The 26,610-nt window shown below is 40.5% G+C and overlaps 2 protein-coding genes across 2 annotated transcripts; one reads left to right on the forward strand and one right to left on the reverse strand.

Moving 5' to 3' along the window:
- Positions 1 to 1,328: 1,328 nt before the first annotated feature.
- LOC113407314 (leucine-rich repeat-containing protein 39-like) lies at positions 1,329 to 12,811 on the forward strand. Its single transcript, XM_026655672.1, has 8 exons — positions 1,329 to 1,413; positions 4,362 to 4,510; positions 5,707 to 5,815; positions 7,348 to 7,504; positions 7,776 to 7,912; positions 9,846 to 9,991; positions 10,924 to 11,076; positions 12,607 to 12,811. Exons 2-8 carry the CDS (start codon positions 4,374 to 4,376, stop codon positions 12,779 to 12,781), a joined length of 1,014 nt encoding a protein of 337 aa, XP_026511457.1. The 5' UTR covers positions 1,329 to 1,413; positions 4,362 to 4,373; the 3' UTR covers positions 12,782 to 12,811.
- A 1,531-nt stretch (positions 12,812 to 14,342) lies between these two features.
- Positions 14,343 to 26,580, reverse strand: LOC113407313 (tRNA:m(4)X modification enzyme TRM13 homolog). The gene is made up of 11 exons (XM_026655670.2): positions 26,399 to 26,580; positions 25,448 to 25,494; positions 25,300 to 25,366; positions 23,413 to 23,475; positions 23,256 to 23,328; positions 22,092 to 22,198; positions 20,612 to 20,779; positions 20,187 to 20,259; positions 18,154 to 18,228; positions 15,460 to 15,886; positions 14,343 to 15,153 (listed from the first exon to the last, which is right to left on the reverse strand). Exons 1-11 carry the CDS (start codon positions 26,447 to 26,449, stop codon positions 14,958 to 14,960), a joined length of 1,347 nt encoding a protein of 448 aa, XP_026511455.2. The 5' UTR covers positions 26,450 to 26,580; the 3' UTR covers positions 14,343 to 14,957.
- Between the last annotated feature and the right edge of the window lie 30 nt (positions 26,581 to 26,610).

Raw genomic sequence — 26,610 nt, forward strand, 5'->3', positions numbered from 1 at the left:
TTGAGATAGAGCTCTCCAGAAGCCATATCTGAGATGTGCTCAAATCTTGGAGGATCCATGAGGTTGTGGCCTGCTTCTTTTTTGGGGTAGAGAGACAAACCCCACTTACCTAAAAGTTCACCTTTAATATTTATCAGATGGAATTATCATGCAGAGAGGAGCCCAATCAAGTACTGCTTGGGTGGGAGGGTAGAAGGGGAGGGACAGCAGCATCTCCTATGCAAGTTCCCCTTTCTCCTGATCCTGTGGAAACCTCTGTGCAGGTGCTCTGAACTGTTGGGATTTCTGACTGAAAAGGGAGTGGAGCGGGAGACCACTCACCACAGCATCACATCTCTTTATTTCCACTGGGGTTGTGAAGCCTAATATAGTGATGATCTTGTCATACTGGTTGTACACTGGTTTTCTCTTAATGACATCCCTATTCCCAGAGAATGAGACCCGTGGTCCCAGAGAATAGCAAAACTCTCCTGAGAAAACTATACTGCCTTGGGAAAAGCAGATGGTTATCAGAGAGCTGAGTGTCCTGTGATTCACACCAATTTCAACAAAGTCGTCATTTTAGAGGACCAAACTCTGCCTGTTCTAATCCAAGCTCCCATGATGGATCATACCTGCCAGATAAAACTTAGTTTCCTGTGCAGATTTTTCCTGCATGGAGGACAATATGGCCCTTTATAAAAGTTATTTACATTAAGATTCTGGGAGGGGGGGAAACACCAGCAAAAACAAAACATCTCAAATTCTTCCTTCTGCAGCCAGAAGCACTGTGTGAACTACTTGGTTCAGTACTATAACTGTTCAGCAGGTACCCTGGATTTTATTGTGAAGAGAAAGAACTGCATAGCAGAGTGTCTGGGAATTTCACAAATGTTTAAATTTACTACAAGTGTAACTGAGCAGAACAATACAAAGCAACTCTTTTCTCTTCCAAATACAGTGCATTTTAGGGTTTAATTTTGCTTTATAATTCTTTTCACAGTAGCCAAATGTTTAATATTTTTCTGAAACTGTTATTTGCAGCAAAAGATTGCCAGTGTAAAGCAAACAATTGTCATTCTAAACTCTAATCTAGCTTGTGTTATTTGGCATAGCAAATATATTAACTGGCTCTTTTTGATCACAAGTATTGATCTGTGTTTATTCCATAAACAGTTTACACAGGTTATTGTGTTCCAAAAAATGGCAAGACATTCAGTGGTAAATGCTCTGTGGCTTTGCAAAGTAGTCCCATGTGATATCCCAGCAATGTCATGGATTAAAATTAGAACTGGGCTGGCATTACATTTCACTTAATTGGAGTCTGTATCAGAGACAGACATTAGTAACACAGACAAGATTCATAACCTCGCTCTGCTCTTGCACAGAAATCAATGAGTCGTGGAAAATCTGTGAATACATCAAATGATTTAGGTAAGTTCTAAAATGCTTCCATATGTCTGGAAGTGAACGTGGGGAGGTGATCACGGGCAGGAGCTCTAGTTACAAGACAATACATTTGCAGTTATTTTACAGCTAAAATTGGGAATGCACTTCTGAATGGCTGGCAGTTCATGATCGCTATTGTATTATCGTGTCTACCAGAAAGAAGTATAAAGGGTGGGGTCAAAATGTTCTACTTTCAGCTTTTCATAGTTTTCTCATTACATAGTTACATCTGTTTAAAAACAAAACTCTATACTTAGGGCCTCGTGTTCTGATTTCTGTAGCTGTGCAATTTACTGAAGAATTCACCGTCTGCCACAGAACAGTGGTCCAAAAACTAAGTTTTAATTTTAAAATAGATGGCCAAAAAAACCTTCAAATTTTTATGATTACAAGTAGCATTAGAAGCCCCAGTTAGGGGTTGAGGATCCCATTATGTTAGGTATCATAGACGCATAGCAAATACAGTTCCTGACATGACACAAGCTTATAATACAGGAATTTGAACTGAATGTCAACTGCTGGAATGTTGTTTTCCCAGTCTCCAAACAGCCTAAAATAATAGCTATGGGAAGCAGGAACTGACTGAGCTGTCTCAATGAGAGTTAACTCTGAAGCCTACTAATAACAATTTAAATTCAGTTATGAATCATTTAACAGAAACCTTTAGCTAATGTGTTTAGTCATGTTGGGTGCAAAGGCAGATATTGGGATGAGGAGCAGTGCGTAGCTGGTTACTGGTAAGGGCTACGGGGGTGGGGAATTAATCCCTGAATATACATCAAGACGTTTGTGTTCATACCCACATGGGGCTGGGAGGGAGAAGAGGAAGATGCATCCATTCGCCATTGCAAAAAAGCCTTAACCACTTTTTGGGAGCTCCAAAACTAAACTACCTCTCACACCTTCCTGGGCACCAACAGCCCCAGCTGTCAAAACCTCCATCTTCCCCTCAACAGCTTCTATTCTTATAGCACAGTTAAGAATTAGCAGTGCAAAAATAGTTGGGCCAAATTCTCCTTTTTTACATCAGTGTAGCTCCAGAGGAATTCCATTCTCTAGTCTATACTGTCTTTCCAATGAGGAGCCATTTTCAGTGTTCATTGCTTTATACTTTTTCTACCTTTTTGTATTCTTCTATATTTCTTTGATGTAAGTCCCCATATACAATCTGGCTATTGGATACACCACTGCAATAATAAGAGAAAGGGAAAACATAGTAGGAATACTTAGCTTGGATGCAGAAATATCTAGCAAGTAGGTACCAAATAGCCATCGTAGTGCAGCAGCTGGTTTGGCTCTGCCACATTTAAAAGGCCAGTTAAAAGAAAAGCATGCTGGGAAAGATGCCTTCAAACAAGTGACTCTATACTGGCCATTGGTAGAAAGATGATTATAGGGAAAAGGTTGACATTCCACTTTCATTGTTGGAGAGCAAGCTGTCTGTCTGGCTGAAAAAACATTCTCAGGCTTTTCAGATTGGAGCTGGGTGTTTGAGACAGTATTCCCTGTTTCTCTTCCACCAAGTAGTAGGCATTTATAATAAAAAAATTGATGCAATGTTTAATGTGATCTTAGCATTACTACATAGCCCTGCAAATCTATAGGCCAACCCTGAACCCCAGTCTAACCCTGCCCCAAACTTTGGGAGAGTTCAGCGCCAGATCTGACCTTCACAGTTCTAGCCTATTGCTAGAATACAAAAACCCAATACAAGAGTGGCTGAGAGGAACCCTTCCAGACAGGAGCACAGGAATGACCAGGTGTCCTGCCTGCCGGGCACTAGTACCAGAATGTTCAAGAAGTTTCGAACAGGCTATTATTAGTAGCCGGCCTATAGGGCAGCTTTCTTCCCAACCCCTGGCAATTAATGGTTGACTGATCCCCTGACGCATAAAGGTTAACCCTTATACTTTTTATCTTGGTTTATGTCACTGTGGATGTTCTCACAATCTGTATTAGACTCTGACCTTTTTTGAATCCTACCAAGCTCTTGGACTCAATGATAGCTCATGGCAGCGAATTCCACAGGCTAATTCTATGCTGAGTAGAATGTATGATCTTCTAGCTGTTTTTACCTTTGTTACTTTTTAACTTAATTGAATATTGGAATTGGAAAAAGGTCAGAAAATGGCAACAAAAATGATTAGGGGTATGGAACAGCTTCCGTATGAGGAGAGATTAATAAGACTGGGACTTTTCAACTTGGAAAAAAAACGATGACTACGGGGAGATATGATAGAGGTCTGTAAAATCATGATTGGTGTGGAGAAACTAAATAAGGAAGTATTATTTATGCCTTCTCATAACACAAGAACTAGGGATCACCAAATGACATTAATAGGCAGCAGGTTTAAAACAAACAAAAGGAATTATTTTTCCATACAACGCACAGTCAACCTGTGGAACTCCTTGCCAGAGGATGTTGTGAAGGCCAAGAGTATAACAGGGTTCAAAAAAGAACTAGATAAGTTCATGGAAGATTGATCCATCAATGGCTATTAGCCAGGATGGGCAGGGATGGTGTCCCTAGCCTCTGTTTGCCAGAAGCTGGGAATGGGCAACAAGGGATGGAGCACGTAATGATTACCTGTTCTGTTCATTCCCTCTGGGGCACCTGGCATTGGCCACTGTCAGAAGACAGGATACTGGGCTAGATGGACCTTTGGTCTGACCCAATATGGCTGTTCTTATGTTCTTATGTTCTTATCTCCTTATTCTTGTATTATGTGATGAGGTAACTAGGAACACATGATTAACTATTCTATATATGTGACAGGAGTCAGTTGATGTGAGTTCCATCACAGCGCTGCTCAGATTGATTGTGTTTAATTAATCAAACAGGCATATCAATTTTTTTACATTGATGTCTCCTTCTGGCATGTCCAACTCCTATGTGGGATTATAATGATGATGGTAATCAGTGTGCTATTCAGAAGCAGATACCTATGGCTGAACCGGAATGTGTAAGAACCATGACTGAAACTGCACCATGCATTGGATCATTCTCTGCTGTTAAGACACTTTGGGAAGTGAGAATTCAGAAAATAAATGAAGAACTACGGAAGGAAAAGGAATTCAGACAGAGGGCTGTAGGCAGGTATGTCCCTAATCAGTTAGGAAGAAATGTGAAGCTAAACACAGGCGATATGGTTGGTGTTTTCTGGAACATGCAAGATCCAATCCTGCAATCTTTGCTCAGGTAAAATTCCCACTGAAAGAAATCTGATTTTAGACTCAGGTCTACCAGAGAATTATGTTCAACTGTAAATAGAAATTAGTGCAGCTGCTGATTCTACTGGCATATATATCAAACTACAACAGCTACCACTGTCTTCATAGCACTACAATAGTGTAAAAGAAATTCTTCATGTTTTTATAGCACAAGTTGTTGACAAGTGCCCTCCATTTAGAAACAGTCTCTACTTAATATTATTTTGATCTCTTATCTTCACTGATTAGTCTATGATGACTTGCATGAACTTTACTTGAATTCAAGCTGACTTCATACATGGATGCAAAGAAGTCAACTCTCTTTTGTCTGTGACCAGATTGCTGTCTCTGGATGGATAATCTATGGTATAGCAGCTAGAGCAGTGGTTCTCAAACTTTTGTACTGGTGACCCCTTTCACATAGCAAGCCTCTGAATGCAACTCCCATAATAAATTTAAAACACTTTTTTATATATTTAACACCATTATAAATGCTGGAGGCAAAGCGGGGTTTGGGGTGGAGACTGACAGCTCACGACCCCCCAGGTAATAACCTCATGACCCCCTGAGGGGTCCCAACCCCCAGTTTGAGAACTCCTGAGCTAGAGGCTGTGGAAGTGAAAAGATTAAAGAAGCTTAGTGCTTCTCCCACCCATAAAAAAGCTACAAGCTTCCCTTAAAATGAATGGTGTTTGGGACAGTCCCCTTACATTATTTTTCCCCCTGTTGTTCTTGGTAAAACATTATAAAACTTGATGGAAGTAGTTAATTTATCTCTATAAAATAATTTACTTCATACAGATTTTAAAATATGATCTCACCGAATCGCAAAAGATTTGTACATTAGCCAAAACATTAGAATGCCTGTAAATTCTCTAAGCTAATGAACTTCTACATTGCCAGCCCTCCCAAAGCGTATCTAGCATCCCATTAAGATAAATACTTGTCTGACCTCCATGAAGGCTTCTCGCCAAAAAGTTGCCTCTTTGCTATGTCAGGCAATCAAAATGGGATAGTAAATGTTGCTCATATTAATAGCTGCACAACTAAAAAAAGGTCTTTGTTTTGTAGACTGGTGCTTGTCTGGGAGGAAAGAGACAGTTTAGCCAGGCTCAAAGAAAAAGTCATCACTGAAGATGGAAGGGTTATACTAAGGATAGAACAAGAAGAATGGAAGGTAATTAACAGGAAATTGTTTGGGTTGCATGGTTAGTGAATGACAGAGTTAAGCTATTTTACATCTTTAGCCCAGCTACTTGTATTACTTTTCATCTATTCAGTGCCCACAATATGCTCAGCTCTGTACACAGATGATCAGGGACGGACCGTTGAATTATTGCTGTGAATATAAATAAAACCTGATTGTATTGAAATTAAACTTGCTCACTCTAACAGTAGAATATTGAATGCTAAGCAATTTCACGACTGACCAGCAACAGCCCAGAAAGTCTTCCCACATGAACAGGAAAACTTAATGGCATTTTATGTCTTATGATTAATTAAAGAAGTATTAATTTTGCTAATGCCCCAGAACTACCAGGACTAGCTCCAGGTTTTTTGCCGCCCCAAGCAAACAAAAAAAACAAAAAAACCAACGGAGTGCTGCCCCTTGAAAAGTGCTGCCCCAAAGAGCCGGAATGCCGCCCCTTTAGAAGTGCTGCCCCAAGCACATGCTTGGAACGCTGGTGCGTAGAGCCGGCCTTGAGAACGACACAGACATAACTTGTAATGCGAAAGTCACGTGAAATGAAAAGATTTCTTGGGGTTATTTCTCTTCTCTTTCTAAGGGTGAAATTCATCCAATGGCACAAAGGCTCTCAGAACGGTGGGACCACTGTGGTTCCAGTGCAAGAAAGGTGGGCAGCTGCAGAATATGTGGCAGGGTGGACCCTACCAATCTCTGTAGGTTGCAGAACTGGCTTTATGCTAGTTCCAGTGTCCACCATGAAGAAGAAGTTGAAGACGAGATGCCTGAGCCAATTTTCCTTTTAAGTCATTGGGAATCTTTCCATTGGCATTGATGGGAGTTGGATCAGGTACAGGCTGGTGAAGGTGTGACTTCAGCTTACACTGTAACAGTCATGGTGCCTGCCCCAGTCCAGGGAGGTGATGTGTCTTACACAGGAGTTTGCGGAAGATTTAATTCCCTACAAACTGCAGTCCCTACATCCCACACAAACCCTGCGTAACTCACTCAGAGCAATGAATTTCAAACCAAATTACTAAATCTATTCTATAATCATTTTATAGCAAGCAATTATTTAGAAATGTTGCACAATCTTGGAAGTTATAGGTGGTCCTTTTTTAATATAAAACATGTTGTAAATACATTCTACAGTGCAGTTACCTAACATTGTCATTTTGTTTTGAACAGATGTTATAAAATCCACATGACAGACACTAAACATCATTTAAGTTCAAACATTTTTGTTTGTTTTGCTTCTGGGATCTTGCATTGCTCAGTTCTAGTAGTGCAGGTGCCTAAGTTCTGGGTGCAAACAGAAGGGCTGGTTATTCTTGAGGTGTAATGGGAATTAATTTCTGCATGTTGTATGGTCTAGTGATCAGAAAAACAAAACTGTTTCCTTCCTTTCTAGCGTAACTCTAAATGTTCATGTTTCCAAAATCTTCCTACACTAACAATTAGTCCATTTTCATTCCATAAACGAAGTGGAATTTCCTTCTGATTTTATTTTTTATTATTTTTAGATGTTACCTGCTTGCTTACTGAAACTGAACCATCTCCAGGAATGGCAGCTTCACAGAATTAGTTTGGTGAAAATTCCTGAATTCATTGGAAGGTTTCAAAATCTCATTGTGCTGGATCTATCCCGAAATGCCATTGAAAAGCTACCTAAAGAGATTGGTAAGTGGTATTTAAATACAACAACAAAAACAAGCCATTCTGTGTTACTCAGTTGGAGCACTGCTTCTGGATTAAGCAGCCGTCACACCAAATCCCATAATTTTCATTAACTGCATCTTTATTTCAATAAGCAGACCAAGAGCACTCACACTATACTAATGAGCCAACACAATAAAGTAAGATTTAACCCCAGTACTTCACAGCTGAAAGGTTTAATTTATTCCTCAGACCCAATATTCAGGTGGATTCTCTTTGATTATTGCCTTTGCAGGCCAGCTGCCTAACCTCCAAGAGCTGCTTCTCAGTTATAATAAAATTAAGTCTGTTCCTAAAGAGCTAAGTAACTGCATCAGCCTCGGAAGACTGGAACTGGCTGTGAACAGGGATATCTGTGACCTTCCACTTCAGGTTTGAGAAAAACAATTACTTTTATTTATAGGTATATATTAAATGTTTTCACTAGCTAAAAAAATTCTCAGAAAAAAAATTGAACTTCTGTTTTCTTCTAGACTTTAAAATGACATAGTACATTTCCACTGGAAAGTCTTGCATGGACTGTCTAATAGATGGGTTGTTTTCACTTTATTTTTAAGACATTGATTTTACAAATATTTAAGAATATGCATAATCTTTGTTTATATGAATAGTTCCATGGGAGCCAGTGGGACTAACCACATGAGTAACTAAGTATTTGCAGGAACTGAGCCTAATTTTGCCCAGGCTTACAGGGGAGTATATAAATAATGGGCCAGCTGCTTAGTTGGTGTAAACTGGCATCAGGCCATTGATTTTAATTAAACTATGCTGTTTTACACCAGCTGAGGATCTGGCCCACTGGCTCAACTATGACCTTAGAGAAGTCACCTTTAAGGGTGAGAGCATAGTTCAGGGTGGCCAAACTGTGGCTCTTTTACAGTTAAAGTGTGGCTAGCGGACCCCCCGTACCCTCCCCCCATTCTCTGCCTACCAGACTGGGGTGGCGGGTGAGCTTGGGGCTTCTGCCCTGAAGCAGGGTGCTGGGGCTAGGGGCTTCTGCCTCATGGGGCATGCCTGCCAGCGCTTGGGGCTTCTGCAGAAGCGGGGCTGAAGCCCTGAGCCCTGCCAGGCATCTCCCATGCGGCTGAAGCCCTAAGCCCCGGCAGGCGCATCCCATCTCTCGAACTTCTGAAGGTTGTCATATGCGGCTTGGAGGGTCAGTAAGTTTGATCACCCTGGCTTAGTTCATTCCCTCCCCATTCAGCTAGTGGTATCTCTACAAAGACCACTGCTTGTGGTAGTGATTTGTGTGATGCAGACAACTGCATGTGAATTAACTCACTTCACAGAGGACACAGAGCAGCTGAGTGTAATAACTTTTGCTCTCCACTTACCTGGGCTGAATCGTAACTGATGACGTACATGTGAAAAGGGATCCATATCTCCATATCAGTCCCTTGGCTACAAAGTAACCAAATACTTCTGATATTTATTTATTTGTATTTGCTACAAAAATTACAGCCCTGACAGATATTAAAAGTAACCTCAATTCCCACAGACTTTACAGGAGAGTGAGGATAACAGCGCTGCAACTTTCTCACTCAGGGGTATGAAAAAACACACCCCTGAGTGCAGCAAGTTTCAGCGCTGTAAAGCGCCAGTGTAAACAGTGCACCACTGGGAGCCATGCCCCTCGTTGAGGTGGGTTTTTTAGAGCTCTCTCCCAGCACTCCACCGCAACCACACAAGGCACATTAAAGCTCTGCCAGTGTAGAATAGCCCTTAGGGTGCTTGGTGCACTGCAGAATTAAGTCCAAACATTAAGTCTGTAAAACCCAACAAACTGGGCAGCTTTAAAATAAATAAATATAGAATATTAACTGAATATCAGAAGTTACCAAATTTATCTGGCAGTTGTTTGACTAGCAAAGTTAGCAATATTTTATGATAGGGTGATCAGATGTCCCGATATTTGGGAGTTTGTCTTATATAGGCTATTATCCCCCACTCCCTGTCCCAATTTTTCACACTTGCTGTCTGGTCACCCTCTTTTATGAGGTCAAGTGAATGTTTTCTGACAAAAATAAATTTTAAGACTCTAGACCAGATTCTTATTTATACTGAAGTCCCTTTACATCACTGGAGCAATAGTGTAAATGAGATTCTGGCCCTCTGTCTTATCTCATACAACCCAGAATCACTTGTCTGGCATGGATTTCAGAACATGTTGTAGTATTTTCAGAATTTTTCTGTCTTTGTGGCCAAGATGGTTAAATAACAGCTGTGATGGAACATCACTTACTGCACAGTCTGTACAAATGTGCATTAAGGAATCCTATTAATGAGTCTTCCTTTTTCTATTTAGCTCAGTGACCTAAAGAAGCTTTACCATGTAGATCTGAGTATGAACCAATTTACTACCATCCCTTCAGCTCTCCTGAACATGCCAAGTCTAGAATGGTTAGACATGGGGAGCAACAAACTTCAGCAACTCCCTGATACCATTGACAGGTAAAAAAACATTCTTAGTTTTAATTCCATTGCATTGAAAATTTAGTTACCCAACTCTGTTCTAAAATATTAACAAATATCAAACAAAATAAAGCAAGCTACTTATACTGTTAAAATAACTGGAATATCTCAAAGCAGAATATTTCCTTACGAGAACTAATTTTTTTTGTTCAGAAGGAAAATTGCTTGCAACTGAGTTGATACTTAATAAGACATTAAATTCCTGTTGTCAAGTTAAATCTTCTTGCTGTAGAAATTTTCAACTTATAATTTAGGCTACTATCTTCATCCTGTGTTTCCTAAGATTAATGTCCTTTTTTATGCAGTCAATGCATCTCTATGTTAAAATATAATTTTAAAAGTTGATTTTTCTTGAATATATATCTACATATATTCTACATAATTGTTCTAGGTTGCCGTATGGTACCTTTGTGTCTGTAGGAGAAAAGGCTTTCAAATGTATCACATTGTATTATCAAAATTTCCACCAACCAGTGGTGTGGAGCTGGGAAGGGCAGCACATCCCCTCTGCTATGCTGTAGGGTGACACCATTGAACATGTGCATGAGCCAAGGATGCAGATGCCAATGTCTGCATCCCCTTAAAACTTAGTCATCCCACTAGTTAGTCCAGCTCTATGTTAAACTGTACAAACTGCATGTTTGGCATAGGAACCGTTTTAAGAAGTAATATAAATAATGTTCAGATGAAATCACTGAAATTATGATTCTGTAGATTTTATGAATCAAATGACACCTCCCTTACCTTTCTGTCATGAACTTGCCCACAGAATTACACATGCTCCCAGACTGTTAAGCGTTACTGCATTCTTTATATCAGATACATGATTGTTGAAGTGAATCAACTCCTTTAAATTAATCATCAAGGATTCCCTAATGCTGGATTAATTGTAGAAACCTCTACTTCTACAGAATGGAGAACTTACATACTTTATGGCTCCAACGGAATGAAATAACCCACTTACCAGAAACCATCAGTAATATGAAAAATCTGAGTACTCTTGTCCTCAGCAACAACAAACTCCGGGATATTCCTGCTTGCATGCAACAAATGACAAATCTCAGGTAAACTATCAACAATACTGCAAGTACCTGAAGGCTGCCTTTAAAAATTCCCGGTGCAAACTGCTGCATAACAAATAGATAGGGAGCCAGATTCTCAGCTGGTGTGAACTGGTATAGCTCCATTGAAATCAGTGGAACTACAGATTTATGCCAGGTGAGAATCTGGCCCAGAAAGTTTTATGACAGTATTGAGTTCCTTCATTTCACCAAATGGATTTATTGCAAATGTAAATACAGTATGTAGAGTCCCAAAGGTTAAGGGAATCTTTAGATTCTTCTTGATCTGTGAGGGTTGTGGATGCTGGCTTTCAGTGGAACAGTTGGGCATCACTATTTTAGCCTCTCTCATAACACAAGAACAAGGGACAAAAATTGAAAAGCAACAATTAAAAACTGATAAAAGGAGAACTTTTTATAAAACGTATATTTCACTTGGGAAATTACTGCCACAAGGTATCAGTGAGGTCAAGAACCTAAAACCCTTCAAAAAAGGTTTAGATACTAAGATATGAAAAATGAGAATATCCATTTAAGTTTGGGGATAAAAATGTGAGCTATAAATCTTAATGCTTCAAGATATAAGCTAACCAGGAACTGACGAGAAAACTTCTTTCAAATCCTTATGGGCAGATTGTTTTTTTTTATTCACTACGGCAGGGTTCTTGTTGCTTTCTCTTAAGTACTTTCATTCTTAGAGACAGGATACCAGACGAAGGCTATGTCTCCACTTGAAGCTGAGGGTGTAATTCCCAGCTTGCATACACGTACCTGTGCAAGCGCTGTTTGAGCTACTATGGTAAAAATAGCAGTGCAGTCAGGTAGCACGAGCGGGGGCTCGGGATAGCCAGTTGAGTTCATACCTATCTGGTCTGATGTAGTATAGCAATTCCTATGTTTTCAAGTTATTTGGGGATGCTACTATATCTAGAGATGCATAAACTCTGCAGCAGGTTTTTATTACCAAAAATAAAAATTCTCATGTGCAATAGATCTAATTTAAATATTTTGTTCTGGTTTCAGAGTAAACATCTGCTTCTGTATCCTGATGTCAAAATATTACGAAAATGTATAACGTTATCTTACTGTGCAGTACAAACATGTACTTCAATAAACATAGGGATAGTAAGAACACCTGAATTTGTTCACTGGAGATCCTAGATTTGCTTGAATTGGCCTTGGTACTGACCACAGGTACTAAGGCCTATATTTTCAAGTGTGTGCACAAAATATTAAACATGATAGGGATTCCTTGTTAAACTGTACAAACTACAAGTTTGGCATAGAAACCATTTTAAGAAATGATGTAAATGTTCAGATGAAAACTATTTCTAAATCAGTTAAGATAAACACATACCACACTACCATTAAGTAGAGAAACTATTTGAAAGATAATGCCCTGAGAAATTGCCCTTAATTACATTTTCTTTTGCTGAAGCACTCTTCAGTGCAGCCTAGTTTAGTTTTCAAACAGTTGTTCTTGGTCGGGGGGGGAAGGACCTCCAAGAGTCATGTTTTCTGATGAATTACCAGATTTGTCAACTTCAGAGACAACCCACTGGAGCTGCAAGTAACACTTCCCCCATGCGAGAATACTGAAGAGGAAGAGGAACGGGAATTGTTTGGTATTCAGTTCATGCATATGTATATTCAAGAGTCACTCAGCAGAGCAGGTATGAGATTTGTATTGTCTGTAACTAGAGTATGAATAAAAAATATTAGAAAACATTAAAATGCAGTCAAGCAGAATTAGGGTGTCTCTACACTGGTGCGAATTCCAGCTTGAGGAGACATACATGAGCTAACATGCGAAGAACAGAAATGTAGTTACCTCTGAATATGATCCTGGTACATACTTAACTAACAAGCCTTCCTGACATGTGTTCCACTCTGGTGACATTTCTATTTTTACCTCACTAGCTCAATCATAGCTAGCACAGATATGTCTCCTTGAGCTGGAAGTTACACTGAAGAGGGAGTAGCAGGAGAAGCGGATGCTTTTGTCACGGAGTTTCTGGAGTTCCCAGCATTTCCTGCCAGCAGGTGGAAAAGCACCAACATGTGATGGGGAAATATAAGGTGTTTCTAGGAAGATCTAGTCACCTAAGTGAAATAAATTACAGTATATACTCAATCATGAGCCCGTTCGTTTATAAGCCGACCCGCCCAAGATGGATAAGTAAAAATGGAATTTTTTTATGACCCGTTCATAAGCCGACCCTATAATTCAGGGGTCAGCAAACTTTGGCTCCCGGGCCATGAGGATAAGCTGCTGGCGGGCCAAGATGGTTTGTTTACCTCGAGCGTCCGCAGGCACGGAGGTAAACCTAAGTAAATAAAGTGTCCCAGCACGCCAGCTGCTTACCCTTAGGGGCCGGGACAGCAACTGGTGAGGAAATTTTTTTTGGGGGGGGAGGGGAGAGGGAGAAGCTGGGGGTCAGGGGAGTAACCCCTGTGACCACACCCCACATGACCCCACCCTTAGCCCGGTACCCCCACACTCTCCCCATCCCATCCCTTCCCACCTTATCTGGGGAGGATGTTTCTGGCCTGGCTGGAGCTGCTCCGGCAGGCTGGGCAGCGCGGCCGCAGCCTGCTCTGGCGGGCCAGACCAAGCGGCGTGGCCGAAGCATGTTCCAGTGGGCTGGGCCAGGCGGCACGGCCACAGCGTGCTCTGGCGGGCCGGGCGGCGCGGCCACAGCCTGCTCTGGGGGGTGGGGCCGAGCGGCAGGGCTGCAGCCTGCCAGCCCCAGAGCTGCAGCTGCTTCGGAGGCTGGGGGGAGAGCAGTGTGGCCAGAAGCGGAGAGACTCTGGCCCTGCCTCTTCCCTTCTGGCTCTGCTGCCTCTCCTTGCTCCCTCTGTTGGGGGGAGGGGCTGTGTCCCACCTCTCCCTCTCTATACCCATTCATAAGACTACCCCTTCTCTGGTGCTTCCCTTTTTTACTAAAAAAATTTGTCTTATGAATGAGTATATACAGCTATTTCACCTCGCTTCCTCATGGAAAAGTAGCCATATGACAAAGCACATCAACTAGCACTGTCTGCTGAGAGATAAGGACTGGACAATGAATTACCCACAGAGGCTGTAAATGAAGGTCAGGATTGAGTTACATTAGCAGAGCATCATGAGCCAGTGCCCTTTGCTATATCTATTATGTGAACGGCGAATTTCACTGACACAAGGTATCAATATTTCATCTCATTAAGTTCACCCACATATTATGAAAGCTTAAAACAAATCGCTAAAATAATGAGGTTAACTCAAGAGATCATGTCAATTTCAGCTTTTATTCCTCTCCATAGCAAAGCTTTATGCATGGGAATGTAATTACTAAAACAATGAGGTGGCATTTGATTTCCAACTAAATGTTTTTCTTTAGCCAATTCCACAAATAGTCAGAACTCATAAAATAAAATTCTAGGCATAGAAAACAAGATAAAAACCCTCATGAAGTTCAAAATGGAGACAGGTTATTAAGCATATCCATTTCTTACATTTTAACCTATTGATTTTCAGAAAACCTGGACAACTGTATACCTGTTGCGTCTGCCACCATTAATGATAATGAATAAAAAATTAAACAAACTGCCAAACTGAACTTTTGTATTTGGAGGAAAATATAAATTCTACTTCTTCTGAACAGAGAAAACAACAGCAATATCGCAGTGTGCAGAGACAAAAATGCCTTATGACTTTCACACTGCTAGGAGTCAGCTGGCATCTTCTTGTGATTCCAAAAGAAATTTAAGTTCAATGCTTTTGTAGTTACCGAAAGACTACAAAATGTTTTCTAAAAGTACTGAATCTGTGAATAAGGTCTTAAAAAAAATCCAGAGAAGTTTTGTAGAGTTCTGTGTCCTGCCCATTCCAAATCTGTCTCCCATTATGCAGTTGGCTGAGGTACTGAAGATTGACTTGGTACAGCTGTCAAGAGTACATTCTCCAAGGAAACAGTAGAATCTATATAGTATTGTAATGCAGCATTGTACCCTCTCTGTTGTAAATATTTGATCCGTCCCTGGTCAATCAAGAGTTTACAAAGACGACCTATCTGCTTTCGTTCTTCAACAGTAAGTAGCCTAGCTCCAAAAAGAAAAAACATGAATTAGTCAACACAAATGGTTCAAGATCAGAAAAGCTGTAAAAACTGTAACTGATGCACTTCAATGCAGATAAAGTGTGACTGTTTTGGAATAAGATTTTGAAGACTATTATGTCACTTAAATTTGCATGTTTTTCATTTTAAGTACTTCAGATGGATATGTTTCTATAAAATGAGCCATTCTGACATTCAAAAATGCTTAATCATTCAGCTACAAATGACTGTCTAATCCATTATTTCTACCTTCCTGAGATGTCTACATGCTACAAAAAAAATGACCTACCCTTGCAGACTATCAGAACTGCACTCAATTCTGTTGTGTACTTGGTCATGTTCTTCTGTATCACTGTTTTGGTCTTTGCTCTTTGCATCAACGGTAGAGGCTTCAATGATAGTTTCTCGCATGCCACAAGTGGCCCAGCTAGTCATTCTCTGAAAATAATTAAATTCCACTGGCCCAAGTCCCACTGTTCTAAAGAACTCTCGGCCTACATAATGCTTCCACTGACACCTGTGGTGGCAACACAGTGCAATAACAATTCCAGCCACAGGCTTCCAGTTTTCTGAAACATTCTTTCCACTCCTTTCATCAGCAGAATTGTTAAAAGCTATGTCTGTTTTATCACTCTTGAAACGTTTAGGTGAAGGTTCTTCATTTCTTTCATCATATTGGGTTGCGTAACTTTCAACCAAACATCTCAGAGCAAGATCTGTGAACAAACAACTATGTGTTAAAAAACTCTCGAACAGTGTGCTGCATTTATACTCAAAGATAGGAAAGGAACTTTCCTCAAAAATAAGGAGGAGGATAAAAGCACTTTACAAAGTAATCCCAAAAGCAACAAGTTGACAAAGTTTACTTAAATACGGTCAGCTACTTTAAAACGAAATGAGTTTATATATTTCAAGTTCAGTTTACCAAATATTAATGTACACCTCTACCCCGATATAACGCTGTCCTCAGGAGCCAAAAAAATCTTACCGCGTTATAGGTGAAACCACGTTATATCGAACTTGCTTTGATCCGCCGGAGCGCGCAGCCCCACCCCCCCGGAGCGCTGCTTTACCGTGTTATATCCGAATTCATGTTATATCGGGTCGCATTATATCAGGGTAGAGGGGTATTTACAAAATCACCATAAGACCACTGTGACACTCTGTACCTCAAATAGCACCCTGGAGCCCTCATATTCACCCCTGCGATACAATTATGACAAATTTTGTACAATGCATGCCTTGTGAAGCATCATTTTAAAAGTCTTGATCTGTTGAACACTGATATCCTGTTTGGATTGTATGTACTATCATTTTACATGAAGTATTGCTATATGTGCTACTGAAATATATTGTGAGGTTGGGAGATGCCTTTCAGTATGGACAAAGGAGCAACAATTATTGGCCAGACTGGCGTTAACAGCTCATCAAGAACAATCCAATATCCCAGAGGCTTCTCAGAGAAGGCACATATGCAATGCAGACTGCCTGACCATCAGCAAGGATCTTTCTAGCAGCTGGAAGAAGGTACAAAAAGAGAGACAGTGACATCATCCCTTGGCCTCTTCCTCCACCACCCCCCCAACTCCAACATATGGACGACTTTGAACTAGGGAGATTGGTCCCAGGCTGGAAGGAAGTCCAGTCTGTGCACTGATGAACTGTAACCTGCCTGCAACATCTGTTAGGGTGAGAAACTGCTTGATTCAAATCTCACTTAGTTTGTTAAAGTAAGAATTTAGACTGTATTTTTATTTGTATTTCTTAGATAACCAACTTTGCTCTCTATGCCTGCTACGTAGTCACTTGAAATCTATCTTTCTGTAGTTAATAAATCTGTTTTATATTTTATCTAAGACTGTGTGTTTTTGGTGTAAGTGCTTGGGGAATCTCAGCTCAGCTTAACAAAGGCCATTGCACATCCACTACCCTTTTGTCGGAGTGGCGAACTTATTAATTAGCTTTCACTGTCCAAGGGAATCTTGAGCAATGTAAGATAGGATATTTCTGGGGTTCAAGGCTGGGGCCATTGACTGTTGCCTCTCTCTGTATGATTCATGAGTGGCTCAGGGAGCATAATATAGCAGGGTGTGGGACTCCAGATGCTGATGGTTGAGAGATCACAGTGCCTGGAGGGGTGTTACTGCTTGTCACTGACATAGCTTTGTGAGAGACAACCCAGGCTAGAAAGTTAAGGCGACACAGTGGTCCCATGGTTCCAGGTTGTACCTCGGGGATCCTGTCACAACTATCTGACTTGTTAGTGATCAATACTCTTGAGAATACTTGTTCCACAGGTCATTGGGAAAACTTCAGCTCCGTGGCCTTTTTATTACAAGAGGACGTTTATGTAGAAGTCTGACAGAATTAAAGCACACAATCCATTTACTTAAGAATTGTAAATACCATTACAAAGACATCATGGTTAACAGTGTCCCAATAGAATGTATATAATACATACACACAGTATGTCATACCTGAAACACCTTTCCCCACATACCTGGGATGTAAAGCTGAAAAAAAAGTAATTGGTTGAAAACGTCTTGGACAAGTTGAAAATGATCTTACTATATTACAGTATTCAAGTTGTCCAGGACATTTTTAATCAAGTTAAGTTTTTCCAACATTGTTGTCCAAGCCTAAGACAGTGGGAAGAAAAGTACTATGAAAAACATGTTTCTGTCAGTTTAAGAACACAATTACATAAAACATTCATTCTTCATTTTGCTGTACACAACCATTAATGTTTATTTCCATCTGGATTAACCACTTTGCTGCTTGCCATCATCCAAGTAGTGTTCCTCTGAAATCAATGGATATTTAGAACACAACTGGTACAGTAGGCAGCAGTCAAAGAATTAGACAGAAAAAAAAAATATATAGTACAAAAGAACTGTTAGAAGCATCGAATTATTCAAGAGGATTAGAATCAGCATTCCACTTTGTAGCTGCATTTACGCCAATACATTTGTATAGTTCATACCTGTTGCAACACCACATAAATGCTTTCCAATTCCTACCACAGGAAGCTTTTCTTTCTCAAGAATAGGTACTTTATCTGAAAGAAACAGAACCTGGATTACTGGAGCTGGACATCATCTTGCTGGGTAATATCATTCCAGCACACATAACTGAAACAATAGGTCAAAAAACTCAAGTAAAATTCCTGCCTCAACTATTATAAAAAAACTTCAATTGTCTGCATCTCAAAAGGGTAGCTAGTGTTATGTCACACTAAAAGATAAGATGGAAACATAATACAGTATAATTTTCATGAACTGAAAAGAATAGCTATACAGTATGTTTAAATAGCACATTTAATTTTTTCTTCCTTATTTTTAAACAACTTCAAATTGTACAAAGGGAATAAGTTTAACTTAAAAAGGAACTTTTTTAAAACATTCATTGTTAGCAGCTTGGAAATAAAACAATTTTCCTTTCTGACATGTTCCCTTCTAGTCTACAAACATTATGTTATGTTCCTAGTGCAGCAAAAATCAATACTTCTCTTTGTACACCAATAAAAAGCAGAAAAGTACAAAACTTTGAAAATAGTTCTTGTTTACTGTGGGGAGTTCAAGCTATTTGTGGTATGTCTCCTCAATAAATAAATGAATCAATCAAGACTTTATTTAGACATAAGATAATTTCCTAATAGACAGCAATTCAAAATCTGTCAAATACTTAAAAAACCCAATACTGCAGAAGACACCGTTTATACATTGCAGGCCAACTTGATCCATATACTGAATAGTAGTAATACTCTATATCTATAGAGCCTTCCAGCTATAGATATCAATGCAGTTTACCAACATCAATTGATTTAGACTTACCATATGCCTCAAAAACGGGGAACTGAGGCAGAAATTAAAACCATGACCTGTTCCCATTAAAAACTTTGGGAGCAGGACTGGGCATCAAGCGACTTGCCTAGAATCAGAGTGACAGCCTGTGGCAGAGTTGGTAATAAATTTCAGGTTTTTGTATTCTTAGTCCTGTGCTTTAATAAGTTCATCTGTCCTACCATGGTGGATTAATATTCACATGTAACTTTCTAATGTAAACTTACAGAAAACCAAGTGAATGTACAGTTTAATTAGAGAAGACAAATACATGATTAATATAAATTACCTTTTTAACATGCTACAATGTACCATGTTCCTTCATTAGCAAACATTCTTGCTCATTATTTATAAAATGTTATTCCCTGTATTCTTTTGTCCTTCTACATATGCCATTCATAATTTAAGTTTCAACCATCTGTATGGCCCAAACATATGATCTAGTCATGAAAGATATACCTATAAGGAATTAAGTGACTTTGTGGTACCAAAACAAGTACAATATATACTACTACTGTGGTACACCAGATGGGAACAGAGTCACCCGTAGCTCAGAGAATGGATCCAGTTAAGTTATAACAACATAAGGAAAGGCATGGAGATGCATATATATTTTGCATGAAATACAGGATCTGAATCATGCTGGCAATGCATTGGATTACATTAGTTAAGTAATGTGGTAATCACTTTTATCCATTTAACTAATGCAAGTTCTGTTCATCACCATAAGCCACTCACTAAATTTAACGCAACTTCTTTTGAATGTGGTACTCCAGAATCCCCATGTTCATTGTTAATAAGGACATCTGAGACTTGCCTCACTCAGTAATGATACTTGTATCAAAATACAGCACAGCTAAAATACACAAGTGAAAGCATCTAGCCCTGAAACTGTTCAGGCTCTCTTTTATTTGGTGATTCTGACCCAAAATAAAGTCTTATAAATTCAAGATAATTTGTACACGTTGTTAGAAATTATATAATACCCATTTAGTAACTGAAAAAAAGAGTACAACATAAAAATGACCAAAACACTGAGAACAGTCTTCTAAACATTATATTAATTAACCTATACTAAGTGTAAAAATTTCCTGCACTCTGGTACTACACAATCAAGTTTTTAAGCAACCATCTTAGTATTGCTGATAGTTATACAAGCCAAGTAGCAACTTACTTAAACATAAGTGCTGGATATCAACTTGAAGCCTTTCAAATATGTAGTCTCTTTTTCTGTGTTTACCATCTACCTGTGTGAATAGGATATCACATTATTAAGAAGTGTTAACTAACTAACTAATAAATAATTACAAGAATGTGCTAAGGTTATTAATTTTTTAAAAACAAAACAAGCCCCTTTCAAATGAACACTAACATTTTCAGTATCAGCCAGCAGGCATCTTGTACCCCAATTGTGTTACTGGCATGCCTTAAAACTACAATAAAGGATCAATTAAATTTTTCAAAGCCCTTATCTGACAAATATATATATTTTCACCTTTCCTTTAAAAGCTAACCAGACTTTCTGAGAAAAAGGCACATTTACCAAGAACAACAATTCCAAAAATGAGACTTGGCCAACTCCACAATAGACTGTCTTACCTTGAATCGTGTAGTTGCCCTTTCAACAAGCAGAAAGTGAACATTTTCAGCGTCTTGTAAGGCAATATCAACCCAGTGAGACAGCTTTCCTCGTCCAGCTCCAAACTCAATAAAACATCTTCCTGGCCCAAGCAAATGTAACTTTTCCATGTTACCTAAAATGGAAGCCTACAAACTTCAAAAGATTATTTGTGAACCAAGCCAAATATACATTCTGTCTGATCATTTCTGTGGGAAAAATGCTAACTTAACTCACAATCAGCAGTCTCTCCCATAGCTCGTATTGATTAAATAACCATGCTGCAAAATGTCAACACCTCTTTCATGAATGCAGGGGTAGAGATATTGTGAATCCAGAGTGCAGAGGAAATAAGGGCTGCCTCCATGGCATCATCTTTTCCTTTTTCTAACACCCACAGAATCTTATCCACTGGGTTTTGGGGGTAGAGTTAGGGACCAGGCATACATTGGAGTATTGTTCTCAGCTAATCCTTGGAAAAGTCACATGGATGTTCCAGTGGACTTTTGTGAAGCATCACTTCCTGCAGAGCCCTCTCTGTAGCTACTGCAGTTGTACACATAGAGTTGTGCTGAAAGGCACCAACATGGCAGTGCTTAGGGCATTAGCTTAGCACTTGGGAGATCTAGGTTCAAGTCTCTGCTCTGCCAGTAGGCAAGTCACTTAGCTTCTCTGCACCTCAGTTCTCCATCTGCAAAAGGGAGATAATAGTACTTCCCTACCTTACAGGAGTGTTATGAGGATAAATTCATTAAAAAGACTGTGAAGCACATTGAGATCAGGTGCTGGAAGCACTATATAAAAGAGACAGGAATTACTATTATTCCCATGGGCCCTTTCGTCCTTATCATTCTCTGGCTTCCCTTTCCCAAGAATTCAAAGGATTTGCTGTGTTGGAAGTTCTCACCACCCACTCACTCTGTATCCCATAAAAATTCCTCCTTCTCAAGGGCACAATTCCCTGAAAATATCATAAGGCAAATCTCAGAGTTTTATAACCTCATACATTTTCCATGAGAGGGGATAATCTAGGCTCATGAATGAGAAGACAAGCTTGTTAGGTATTTCAGGATCAAAATAAACTTCTGTTACTAACACTTATAATTTCAAAGCAGTTATGGACAATGTAGGGGGTCGATATAGTCCAGGTAACTAGGATTTTTGGATAAAGGGAACTGAATCCACACTGTGTCCTCCATGTAGCCCTAAGTTAGTTAATAGCACTTCTGTTTATCTGACCGCCGGTTTATCTGAAACTTTCTAATGCCCCCCGCAGTCCATTTGAATAAACAGGAGTGTACTATCAATAGACTAATACTTAAACTGGTAGCATGGGTACAATCTGGAACTGTTACAAGTTTCTTTTACGTGAAATAACTGTAGTATGGATTAGCTGGAATCCATAAGAAGAAAAAACTACAGTAAAGACCACCATAGCTATTAGTAAGGAAATGGCCATACCTGTTGTTTCAAGTGCTTGAAAGCAGACTCTCCATTCTTTGGGTCATTTAAGGCTTCTTGTAAGGCCTGATGGGACAGCATTTGATCCTTAAGTATTGGCTTTATACCTGCATCAAATGCAGAAGTACTCTTCATAGATTCAATTAAAAAGGCCACCTAACATCAATCTAGCTCCCACCTGCATATTGAAGTGACTGCATACAGTACTTAGTATGCAAAATATTTGACTCTGAAGACTTTACAGAGTTAGCATACTGACTATTGGAAACAAGTAAAAGGGACACTATCAAATAGTTTAAGTCCACAAGTTGACACCTAAAAATTGTGATAATCTTATAGGTAATGTTCTTCAAACTCCAAACATGTATTTTTGTTTTTAATCCAACATATGAAAATTTCCCTATCTTCTGCCATCAACAAAATAATCTACAACAGGAGTTCTCAACCTTTTTCTTTCTGAGGTGCCCCCAACATGTTATAAAAACTCAATGGCCCAACTGTGCCGCAACAACATTTTTCTGCATATAAAAGCCAGAGCTGGCGTTAGGGGGTAGCAAGCAAGGCTGTTGCCCAGGACCTCACACCACAGGGGGCCCTGCAAAACTAAGTTGCTCAGGCTTCAACTTCAGCACCAGGTGTCAGGGTTCAGGACTTCGGCTTTCTGCCCTGGGCCCCAGTGAGTTTAACACTGGCCCTGCTTGGCGGACCCCCTGAAACCTGTTCATGGCCCCCAAGGGTCCTGGACCCCTGGTTGAGAACCACTGATCTACAACACAAGCATAATTGCTCTCTAATGGGTCAGAAGCAACCGTTTTCTAACAAATGCTTTTCCCAGAGCTGTAATGTCACCACCTAATCATGGTGCACAAAGAAGAATGTAAAACAAAAGTCATTAATTTCATTAAAAACAAAATTAACTTTTATTCAAAAGAACAAACAAGACTGAGATGAGGAAAAAATACTAACTAACAGTGTCATGTAGGTAGTTCTTTAACCGTTACAAGATTTCAATTTCAGATCACGACAAGTGACAAAAATAAGTACTCCTATTAATCTCTTTTCTTTTTTTAATCCTGGAAGATATTTAACACTAAAATAGCCATGAAGTATTTGATTAATTCTGGAGAAAGCAATTTAAAATATTTCAAAATTAAGCAGACTCACCATTACTTGCTTTTTTCAGCTTTTTAATCAAGTCCTCTAACTCTTCTTTAGACAGGGAAGAAATTGGTAACTGCTGGGAAAAAAAATACAAAAAACAAAAAGGTTCTCCTCCTTTTTTAACTATTTGTTCCTTAAAATAACAGAGAAATGGACTCACCTGTTCGTCAAGTATTTCTGTTGCATCTTTTAATCCTGCATTAATATCTTGAACAAAGTAGGCCTTAATAAAAAAAAATAAAAACAGCATGAAAACCAAGGAGATTCTAATAAAGACAGAACAGCATGTAAAGCAAAAGAATGCTTCAGAGTGTGTTGACAATAATTCACCTAGCAAAAGTCAAATAATTACAAATGAAGAACGTAGTTCTGAGAAAAGATTCTCTCTCTCTCTCTCTCTCTCTCTCTCTCTCACTGTTTTAGGGCCCAACTCTGCAAACACTCTCCAATAGGTGTACTGCTTACTAGGGTGATTAGTCTGATAGATTTCAATGGGACTAAGCACCATAGCAAGCACTACAGTAGTAATACTTTTGCAAGGCTGAGTCCTGTCTTGTACTAGCACTTTGCATCTTATTTGTACTATAAGAATCAATAATCAAAGGAATTTCTCTTTCAAGCAGTTATTCTTTAAGCTTCCTGATTACTGACATTTCATATATACAGGAATATTTTAAGCTTTATATCAGGGGTCAGCAACGTTCGGCACACGGCTCGCCAGGGTAAGCACCCTGACGGGCCGGGCCAGTTTTATTTACCTGCTGACGCGGCAAGTTCGGCCGATCGCGGCCCCCACTGGCCGCGGTTCGCCGTCCCGGGCCAATGGGGGCGGCGAGAAGCGGCGCGGGCGAGCGATGTACTGGCCGCGGCTTCCCGCTTTATATAGTCAAACAGATGCGTTGGCAGCACAGTATTCATCAGAAAGAAGTACACTGCAGTACACTGGCATTTGGATCACTGAATATATATCTGAATCCAGTTCTCAAATATGGGCAAAAGCCACTTACATCATGTAGCTATACAAGGAAATCAAGCAAGGCTTTTAACATATGGTAGACTCTTTCGTTAAAAAAAACAAGCTGCCTTCTTAGCACATACCAGAAAGGAAGATATTTAATTTCATGACAGGGTATGGGGGGGGGAATGCCTCAGTCAACATTATTATTCAGGGATAATAAATATAAGAGTAGAGCTGACTTCATATTTTTGGTTGTTGTATGTGCATCAAGTTCAGCTAACATAATCTGAAAGGGGACACATCAACCCCAATACTCAACAGAATATACAAGATCCATTCACAGCAGGTTATAAATCATTAATTCTAGGGGCCTGGTGAGGCAATGCTCCCCAGGAACATTTTTGGAGAAAGCTAGTTCAATGCGAGTGCCTGGACAGCACTTCCATTCCTGGCCAAAAAAATTATCAGAAAGTAAGATCACAAATTTACATACACTGGAAGCATGCATACAGCATCGGGCATCAATTCATTTAATCCAGCACTTAGATAGCTTCAGTTTCTCCCTATTATTAGGCTCTCTATAAGGACTATTACTCTCTGATTTGTCAATGATAAATTCTCTCTCTGATTTGAGTCAATGATAAATTCTCTATACCACTGGTCCCATGTCTCCTTGGGCTTTGGAGTCTCCCCTCTCTCTTACCCACACAGTGCATAAGCCAGTGATGCCAAGAGTTGAGCTTTTGGAGGATTCCCCTGAGCACTGCCATACAGGAACAGACTCTCCATGCACCAGGTCTTAACACCATTTGGCCCTGTTGTCCCTCTGTCTGTACAGTGTCAGCAGCGTTGCAACCATACAGCCAGAGCGACACTCCAGGCTGCTCCAGCGGCAGCCATACTGATCTAGTATGGGGCGACTGCTTAAAAGTTGTCAGGGCATTGCCCCCTGGCTCTGCGGCCTATGGAAATTTGAGCAAATGCAAAAGCCATGTGTGTTCGACCCTCCTCCACTCCAATTTGTGCCACTGCTTAGTTTATACTGCTCTAATATACAATTATATGGCATTTAATTTACATCACACTTACAGGCTTCGGCTTCTCTCTTGAATTACACTTTTTTAAATGCTTTTGTAATTGATCTTCATATACGGTGCTAAAATCAGAGAAAAAGAAATAAGCAATGACAGTCACAATTTTAACAATGAACATATGAATGTATTTAAAACACACTTACTGTTTTGGGTCAAGAGGGCATGGAATTCTTTTCCTGTCATTTTCTTCCTAGTGGGAAAGAAAATGTTTATTTTGTTAGCACAAAATTATGGTGCGGTCAATGTCCTTATTTTAGAAAAATCTGTCTAGAAATGTGTCTGTGGGTCACAAAAATAAAAATCTTTGCTAGCCTCGATTTATTGGAATTAGATCAAATGGAGAAATACAATGTGTTTCAGTTGGATAAACCATGCAATTTAACTGGGTGATGGATGGAGAAATATTGTGCAAGTGAAGGCCTTAATACATCACCAAGCCCAGAGTCGCACAGGTATTCCTGGTCCCTTGTGACAGGCAGTAATTATTCTACCTACACCGTCTGGGGTTCTAGCTCGATGTCAGGCTCTGCAGAGGCCAGCAGTGATTTCTTAGTAAGGTTTCCAAGAAGGGGACGTCACCTGAGGATCCTGAAGCGAAGAGTAACTAACAGCATAGCAGATTTAGCAAAAAAATTCAAAGCACAGAAAAGTTGGCAGAGGAGATGGGGGACAACACCCCTCTCCTCCCCCGGCTGGGAAGCTACTGGGGAGCTGGGTGAGCGGCTGACACCCCCCCTGCCAGCGATCACTGCACGCAGGCTCTGACTCCAACAGCCCGGGGCCCGGCGGAGCAGCGGGGGTTGCGCTGACACTGCCGTCGCCAGGCTTAGCAGGGCGGTGAGCCCCAGGGGCCGGGCTGGGCCCGGCCCTCACCAACCCGCGGGGAAGCCTGGCGAGTATGGCCCGTCTCTATGGGGTTCGCTCTGGGGATACGTGCCAGCCCCTCCCCCAGCGAGTCCATAGGGGGCTATAAAAGAGCCCGCAGGAGAGGGACTCCCCACCCCTTACTAAAGCCCCGAAGGTGAGGGGCCCAACCAGCCATCCCTCCGTGACCGGTCCGCCTGCCGAGCGGGCAGTGCCCGGCGCCCCGGTACCTCCTGGTGTCCGTGCTCCCCGCAGAAGAGTCTTCCCTGAGCCGGGATCATCTTGCAGAACCGCTTCTTCCGCTCCACGAAGTAACCGCACCGTCCGGGCACAGGAGCCCGGAGCCCCCCGGCCGCAGCCGGCTCAGCTGCCCGCCTCTCCCCGCTCCTGACCGCAGCCGGCTCGGCCGCCATCTTGGTGCCCCGCCCCCCGCGGGAGCCGA

The sequence above is a fragment of the Terrapene carolina genome, unplaced genomic scaffold (assembly GCF_002925995.2).
Source record: "Terrapene carolina triunguis isolate 2854851 unplaced genomic scaffold, T_m_triunguis-2.0 Scaffold210, whole genome shotgun sequence".
NCBI lineage: Eukaryota > Metazoa > Chordata > Testudines > Emydidae > Terrapene > Terrapene triunguis.